General features: G+C 55.6%; 1 protein-coding gene across 1 annotated transcript in view; it reads right to left on the bottom strand.

The window, feature by feature from the left end:
• Positions 1-541: 541 nt before the first annotated feature.
• MYOM3 (myomesin 3) overlaps positions 542-8,410 on the bottom strand; it is a 47,074-nt gene continuing 39,205 nt past the window's right edge. Inside the window, exons 30-37 of the mRNA XM_045546008.1 lie at positions 7,178-7,265; positions 6,659-6,697; positions 6,331-6,439; positions 4,972-5,135; positions 4,693-4,729; positions 4,491-4,513; positions 2,883-2,938; positions 542-1,864 (exon numbers count right to left, since the gene is read on the bottom strand). Coding sequence (XP_045401964.1) covers positions 1,601-1,864; positions 2,883-2,938; positions 4,491-4,513; positions 4,693-4,729; positions 4,972-5,135; positions 6,331-6,439; positions 6,659-6,697; positions 7,178-7,265 — 780 coding nt within the window. The 3' untranslated portion in view covers positions 542-1,600. The remainder of the gene's footprint in view (positions 1,865-2,882; positions 2,939-4,490; positions 4,514-4,692; positions 4,730-4,971; positions 5,136-6,330; positions 6,440-6,658; positions 6,698-7,177; positions 7,266-8,410) is intronic.

The raw sequence follows: 8,410 nt of genomic DNA, 5'->3' as shown, positions 1-8,410 counted from the left end.
ACACCACGTTCCCTCAGAGCCAACAGGCTTTCCTGTTTTCACTGAAATTTGTGACATTTTCATTGACACATGGAACCAGCCAAGACTTCCTTCTGAGACTGGAAGTATGAGAGTGGGAGGGTGGGCTAAGATGGATTCTTTTTATTTACTTCATATCCATGGGCAGAGAAAAGCAAGGGAGAATGGAGTTCTGGGAAGTCATAAAAAAATCTTCAGTGTCAGCTGGAAGGCGCCTCAAAATGATCTTTCAGCCTTCTGGTTTTACAGATGGGAAACTGAGGCCCAGAGAAAAGGAGAGTATTGTGTAAGATCACACAGAGAGTGGGTGGCAGCCAGGGACGTTTGCCTCCAAGACCTGCCCAGTTCCCCAGACTCCAGTCGGGAGTCTCACTGAGGCCCTGGCCTGGCTGCACCACGTAGCCTGGGACGTGTTACCCAGCACGCCTTGATGCACGCGGAGGTGGTGGATGCAGGAGTGACTCATTTTATCCTTCAGTTCAGAGGCATTTTAGAAATCAGAGGCAGGTATTACTTCCTGGTGTTGGGAGTATAGAGTACTTTTATTTTCTCCTTTATAATTTCCAGGGTTTTCCAAAATTTTACCACAAGCATCTAAAATGTTATAATCCCTCCCCATTGTATTTTTAAAAAGAAGGTAAGGGGATGGCAGAGACATGCCCAGCTCTGTACTGAAAACCATCAAGCAAGGCCAACCAGTAGCTGTCACGCCAGGCAGAGGCCCCGTGCTGCACGAAGCCCTGAAGCTCATCAACTCCAAGCCTGGCCCCCCACGGCCACCCAGGCAGCCTCACCCTCCTCTCTGCCTTTGCTACCACCTACTCTGCTCCTGGAATGTCCTCCTCCCATTACACTGCCAAATCGACTCACTTCTCAGGGCCCAACACCAATTCTGCCAATTGTGTGAAGGTGTTTCAAAGCCCTCTCTCTCCCTGTTGGGACGACTCTCTGTCTCCCTCCTCTGACCACTGGTGGCACTTCACTTGGACCTGTTTCACAATATCATCTGCTGCCTTGTCCTGGAGTCACTTGCACCCAGAACTGTCCCTCCTGCTGCACTGAGACCTCTCTGTGGGGAGGGCCCGCATGTTATTTACCGTTGTGTTCCCAGTGCCAGCCTCGGCCTGGCCCATGCTAGATTTCAAATGAATGTCTGCTGAGCTTATGTGAATTGAAACTACAGTATCCTAAAAGAGGGGTGTGATATGTCAGTTTATGGCAGGGCTCATCAACTCAGCACTGCTGACATCTGGGATCAGGTAATCCCACGTGGAGGGGAGTCATAGTGTTTAGCAGCATACATGGCCCCTACCCTACCAGGTGCCAGCAGACACCCCAGCACATCTAGGTCCCCTGTTCCAAGTCCAATGCTCACCCCGCTCTCCTGGAGGCCTCTCAGGACCCCATCAAGATCTTTCTTCTCCACTTGGGTGTGTCCACCCCACCCCCACCCTCACTTCCTGGGTTACCCCCTGTCCCCTCCCTCTGCCCTGCCCCCGTGGCCTGTGCCAGGCTGTGACCCACTGGTTGGACCCACTGGTCCACGGAGACCAGCCCTTAGGCTGTGCCCGGACACAGGCTGTCACATCGACTTCAGCTCCTTTGGCTCATCCCCGTGCTTGAACACACTGATGGTGACCTGGCCCGTCTCCGAGCCATACTTGTTCTTGACGAAGACACCATAGCGCCCGCTGTCCTCACTGTTGACCTTCTGAATGGTGATCGTGACCTCCGTCCCTCTCACCTCCATGTGGTAGCGGTCAAGGAAGGTGACAGGCTGGTCATTCTTCAGCCAAGAGATTTCAGGGGTGGGATCTCCTGAGATGACGCAGGTGAGGCACAGGGTCTGTTTCAACGGACAGGAAGAGAACACTCAGTCTCACCTCCTTGTAACCTGAACTTGGCATTCACCTCCACACTCCCAGGGAGCTCCCAGTACAGGTCATTCCTTGTGATAAATTTACTATGTGTGTTTAGTTATAACCCATAAAGGGGAGAGACATTTTACCTTAACCCCATGTTCTTCTTCCTCAGCCTATTGACAGGAATACTTACGAGTTAGACTTTCAGGTCATTATTACTCTAGCGATTATCTGCCCGAGAACGGCCTGCACTTTGCTTTATTGTTTTTTGTCATGTGCGCCATTATGACTTTGCCATGCAAGTAAGATTATGTTGCCTTAATATAAACATTGATGAATTGAGTTTGAAAATTCCAGGACAAGCTCTAATGCAAAACAACATAGTGTAATGATTAAACACATGGGCTCTGGAGTTGGGCTGCCTGGCTGTGAATCTCAGCTCTGCCCCTTCAAGTGCTGTGACCTTAGGTGAATCCCTTACCCACTCTGGGCCTCCGTTTCCTCAGCTATAAAGTGTGACTAGTAATAAATAAAACCTTATTCCATGTGGTTGCCTTCCTTGCTGATTAAATAAGCTAAAATATGGAACAGCACCCGGCACAGAGTAGGCACCATAAAAATGTGAGCTGCCATTTTGGAGAACAGTAGACTTGCGTAATTTCAGCGCTAGACGGGATTTTAGGGATCATCCAGTAGAACTCCTGCGGAAACTGAAGTTCACAGACAGAAGTCCGTGACACCCAGGGCTGTCTAGAGAGGTGGGGAAGAGCTGAGTGGCTGAGCACCCCCCGGGCCTGACACCAGGCACAGAGGCATTCCTGTACAGCATGTGGGATCAGCGAGGTGGGTCACTTGGCCAAACTCTGGCAGATCCAGTCCCTTTGGCCAAGCAGCCATTCTGTGGCTCTCAAATCCACAGTGCTACGTTGTTTCATGATCTGTGATGGATGCATGGTGGGGACACAGCATGGGGCTGCTGGCCATGGGCCAGGGGGTCAGTACCTTGTCCTCCATGATTGTGGCCACGTCCGGCAGACCCCTCACCACTTTGGCACGATCTGGAAGGGAAATAGGAAACCCCAGCAGTGAGTGTTTTCCTGCCAGCTGCTTCCCAGAAGCAGGTTTTTGCAGAATTGAGATTTATTTTTGAGCAAGGCTTGTTTTCTTCCCTATTTTCATCATCTTGGATAGAAATCTTTAAGATCGTATCGCACGCGTCCTTGTACTCAGCAGTAGAAGATACAGGACTAATGTGTTTCTGCCACTGATTTGAGGTTACCGTTATGATTGGCGGGACCTGGGGGTGGCTGTGAGGGGCCCCTGCCCTCCAGAACCAGGAAAGCAGGTAAGTGCGTTGCTGTGAGACTTAAACTGGCAAAATCCGCACAACAGGTGTGACCAACCATGAAGGGCAAGATGCAAGAGGGGGTCAGGAAAAGTGGGACCAAAGCTTTTGGGACCCTTTGACTCTGGTCAAGTGAGGGACCTGATGGCCACTGGGAGTGGGTGGGAAGAGAGTGCGGCTGTAAATCCTTGAGCAGAAAGCCGGTAAGTCCTTGATGCTGCAGCGAGGCCGTGGGAATAGAAGGGGTGGCCTAGACCTTGGATCGGAGAAGAGCATAGAGCCTGACATGGTGGCGTCTGTCCAATGCATGAAACGGGAGCAGGACCCCAAATTGGGCAGGGAAGGCCCCACAGATGGGTACTGTTGTGGGCAGGAATTTTCACCAGCCCTCCAGGACGGGAGGGGATGTTCTCGTTGGGCAAATGATTAGATTGGTGGCCTGAGAGCCTCTTCCTGGCCCGAGCAGACTGAGGGTGGTCTTGGGCTGTGCTCACTCTGCCAGGGTCCTCCCCACCCACCCAGCAAGGGCTTCTCACTGTGCAGCCACCGAGACCTCCTGATCGCCCCTTCCAGACTATGGATATGAACTGGGGGCCTGCACTTCCCGTCAAGTGGGGACATTCGGGGGCATTGATGCCATGCAGGCGAATTACGCCCTCCCACAAATGGCCCCAAGCTGGCGGCGTGTTGGTTCTCTCATCGGTTTCCCAGAGTTGTCCCGTCTCCTGGTGGCCAGGCTGGCAGGGGCTGCTGGGCTCTGATGTGCGTCTTTCCCACACTGAAACCCCCACTTCTCATCTGCTGGGCCAGAGAGGCCAGAGAGCCAGGCCCCTGTCCCCGTGCCCTTTAGACCTGGGCGGGGCCCTGGCGAATGGGACAAACCCCGGCTGTTGACTGGCTGTGGCTCTCGCAGCAGCCCAGGGTTCCAGCCATGTCCCTCTGGGTTTGGGCTTCGTCCTGGATTCGATGCAGCCCCAACACCCCAACAGTCTCAGCTCTAGTCATCCCCTGCCCATAGCTCGCTCAGGAAGGCCACCAGCCTTGTTCCTCTCCGTCCCCTGTCTTCAGAGTCCCACCAGTGGGCGCTTCCACACCCACGATCCCTCATCTGTCCTGCCCAGGTCTCTCTGGAAGCTCCGTGAGAGCCCAGAGCCCCACAGTCCCCCTGGGGAACAGGGCCTTCAGCAGCCTGCCAGGAGGCTGGCGCTCCGGGAAGTGCACCCCAAACTCAGAATCAAACACAGCGGAAATGGCAGCAGACTCACTCTTCTCGATGATGGCCAGGGCTCTGAAAAACAGAGATGGGAACGAGGTGTGATGTTCCATTTGTTAAAGGACAGTCCTGCCGGGTGGGGGAGGGGTGCTGAGGGAAGGTGGAGCTGGCCGGGGCTCCTGGCAAGGGGTACAGTTCATGCCACACCCCAGAGGGGCCCGTGATGCACACTGAGAAACGCAGAGGAAACTTACTTCAGTCTCTGGTGTTCAGCCAGGGCGTCGTCAAAAGCTGCAAGAAGGACAATGGGGGAGGGAACATCAGGGTCTCTGCTGTGTGACCCCAGGGGCAGGGTGACCCCAGGGGCAGGGGGACACAAGGGGCAGGGTGATCCCAGGGGTGGGGCTCAGTCCTGTCTTCCACTCTCCTCTCCATTCCATTGTTCTCCTGGGGCAGTGCCAGGTCTGGGTGGGGAGACAGGAGTTCCCCCAAAAGACCATGGGACTTTGCAAACAGACAGGCCGTCGGCTCACCTTGCCCTGAGAGATCCGTAGAGAGCTGCCGGACTTCCTTCCCGGCAGCAATTTCCAGAGTGTATTTGCCCTTGTCTGAGTCTTTGGGGTCTAGGATGTGGAGCCAGATGTCATCCAGGGTGGTGCCTGCCCTTATGCGATCACCGCTCTCTAGGCGCTTGTCCCTGAACACAGGGCGGAGAAGTGGTTAAGGCCGCTGTGTGCCGTGGACAGACACCCCTGCCCCAGACTCCCCTCCTGGGGCTTGTTTCCAGCTCTGTGGGCCGAGGGTGGTGGCCACCCACGAGACCCTCAATGAATACCTATCCCTTCATTCGTCATTCAACCCTCCATTCATTCACTTGTTCAGCAAATCCTGCGGCACAGCAGCTATGTGCCAGTGCTGAGCCTGCGTTTGTGACGTGTCCTGCAGGCTGGGACTCCGAGGACATGGTGCTCCAGGGTCAGTGACCGACATGTCCCCCACCTGCAGGAACTACTGCCTCACCTCTTCATTCTTCTCATCTTAAACCCTCCCAGGGTTTCCTCCCATAATCCCTCTCCCCTATCCTTTAGAAGCCATATAAGTTTAAAACTTTGTTCCTTCTTTGCCTAAATTTCATTCCTGGGGACACTGGCTCATGTCCCCAGTGTCGTGTTGTAGAGGTGACACTTCTGTGCTTAGTCACAGGGCTCAGAAACTCTGGCTAGGGAAGGAGCCCATTGTCCTGAAATCCCCCCCAGCCTTGCTCTCACTCATTTGACAAACTTGGCCAAGGCAGTCCCGCCTTTCCACAGAGTGGGTGTGGCAATGTGTGCTCCACGGGGCTGAGGTGGGCACGTGACGAGCGGCACTGCTCTCTCACCATCTGGCGTCACTTAGCTCCTGGCTGAGTCTCTCTGGACACCTTAACTATCCTGCCTTGGGCCCTGCCCCTCAGCCAGTCGTCAGCCCTGCAGGTCCCTCTGCTGCCCCTTTCCCCGGGGCCTGGCTGCCTGGGTTAGCTAAGGCTGCAGAGGCCCATGGGGCCCTGTGGCCCACCGGACTGTCTGCTTCTTCACTCCCGCGTCCCTCTCGCCCCCAGTTCCCAAGGGCTGCTCTGAGACCATGATGCTGCTGTGGCCACAGAGATTCTGGAAAAATGGTCCTTCCACCAATGTCCCCACTTTCCCTGGGAGATTTCAGCCAAGTCCTCCTACTCCCCCAATGGCTGATCCCTCTCCCAACTCCTGTGGACAGTGGGACAGCAGAGACTCTCCTCTCTGCCAGTCCCCTGGACTGGGCTCCACTGGGGGGACTGGGTGGGGGAGGAGGGGAGCCCCATGGGCAGGCGCTGGAAGTCCTCCAGCCTGGCTGGGCTCCAGGCAAGGCCGACCTACTTGTGGAACCAGGTGGTTTTCATGTACTCCACGTTGTAGTACTTGACCTTGCTGAAGATCCGGATTCCTTCCTCGGTGCCCTGGATTTTCAGTGGGGTCGCAGAGAGGGCTGGGGAGACAGAGGAGAAGGGTGAGTCTTCCCCGAGGCAGTATGTTTTGGGCCAGCCCGCTCGCCCCTGCTTAGGGGTGCCAAGGGGGGATGCTGAGCTGTGAGGAGGCAAGAGCTTCTCTCCAGGCTCTGAGGTTGGACACTAAACCCACCCCTGGTAGCCAAGGCCGGTGGGAGGCGCCTTGGTGGCTCTTCGCCAGGAGGGCAGGGCTGGCTTACCTCCAATCCTGCCCAGCTCGGCGAAGACGGCATCCAGGGCTGCGGGGAGACAGAGAGAATGGTCGGCGGGTGCGGGGCTTCCCCAGGGACGTCTAGGATGGGGACAGCCTTGGAAAGGGCTGGGGCACAGGGAGCTCTGCAGGATGACTCCCATGGCTCGGGCACTCAGCAGTGGGAGGGCCACCGGGGCACCATGGGTGGAGGATGGACAGGCCAACCTGCCAATTCTCTTGCAGGCTTAGCCAACCAGCCCCCTGCAGAGCCTGGGCCCACTGTGGGCAGAGATGAACTCAGGCTTTGGAGCTCCAAGCCCGGGCTCACTGTGGCATATCACAGTGTACACGGGTATCAAGGGTCACACAGACAGGGCTCCTGTCACTAACTAGCTGTGCAGACTTGGGCAAGTCACTTAACCTCTCTGTGCCTCTATTTCCCCAAGTGACATGGGGATCCTGTAAATCTTACCCTGGGGTCGCATCTGTAGCCCTCCTGGCCCATCTCACCATCGCCAGCTCCTACCTTCACCCGTGAGGTCCAGTATGGTGTCGTCCTCCCCTCGATTGTCAGAAACCACCGCTCTATAAACTCCCTTGTCCTCTTTGGTAAACTGGAAGGAAGGATGAGAGATGGCAGTGTCAGCATGGCTTCTGGGGAGTGACGGGCAGCGGATCAGGAGGCCCGGGCCCCAGGCCTGCCCCCAACTCTCTGAGTGACCTCAGACAAGGCCCTTCTCCTCCCTGGGCCTGGTTTGCTGCTCTGGGCTGGGGGATCCCTTGGGCTCCTTCCAGTGCCAGAGCCCTTTGATTCCTAGCTCAGGGCCTGTCTGGGCTGGGCAAGGGGTGGGGTGGGGGCAGTTGAGGGCAGAAACAGGCCCCCCTCCCCCCACCTGGATTCACCGACAGCTGCTCTGAGCATGACACAGAGAGCCCTTCTTGGAGAGCTCGTCTGAGCTTGGCACGCCCTTCACTCCCCAAGGGGCCCTGGATGGAGAGACACCTCTGCCCTCCACACGTCCCCAGAAGGAAGTGTGTTTTCTTTTGCCTAGGACAAGAGGTCCTTCCTGATACACATTTGTCAGTCCAAAATTAAATCTGAGCTAACACTCAGCAAAGCAAGAACTTGGGCTGTGCTTTTAAGGCAAGGCCTGGAGACGAAAGTGACCTCTCATTACCTGGCCCCTCCTTCAGGCCTGGGAGTAACATTAACATCTGCCTTCCCACCTGGACCATCTCCACAGAGTGGGTTTGGGGCAGGATCCAAGGCAGAGGCAGCTCTTAACCTGGGGATCGGAACAGTCCTCTCCTATGTCCCCCTTCCTGCCTCTCATCCAATGAAGGCTCCAAAGTCCCAGCCGAACCCAGGGCAGGTGATCACAATGGCTTCTGTCCCCGCTTGCCAGGCTTGTGTCTTCTCACTGAAACCCTCTGAGCCTCAGTATACTCATCTGTCAAACAGTGGCACAACCCTTGCCCTGCCTACGTGTGACAGCTGCTGTGAGGGCCAAGAGAGGTAACCCCTTTGGAAGCCAGAAAATTTGCACTGATGGTACGGATGATAAAATCCCATAACTATTTTTGTTTAATTTTTTTTTTTTACCCTTTCCACCTTCCCATGCTTCAGAAACCCCATAACTGTTAAGCACCTACTTATTGCCACGCCCTGTTCATGGAGCTTGCAGGGCGGTGACAAAGGCCAACTTGGCAACGTGCCGGCCAGGATTTGGGAGAAGACCGATGTTTGCTGCAGTCTCCC

The sequence above is a fragment of the Lemur catta genome, chromosome 3, assembly GCF_020740605.2.
Source record: "Lemur catta isolate mLemCat1 chromosome 3, mLemCat1.pri, whole genome shotgun sequence".
Classification (NCBI taxonomy): domain Eukaryota; kingdom Metazoa; phylum Chordata; class Mammalia; order Primates; family Lemuridae; genus Lemur; species Lemur catta.
This window is presented reverse-complemented; position numbering and strand designations above follow the sequence as displayed.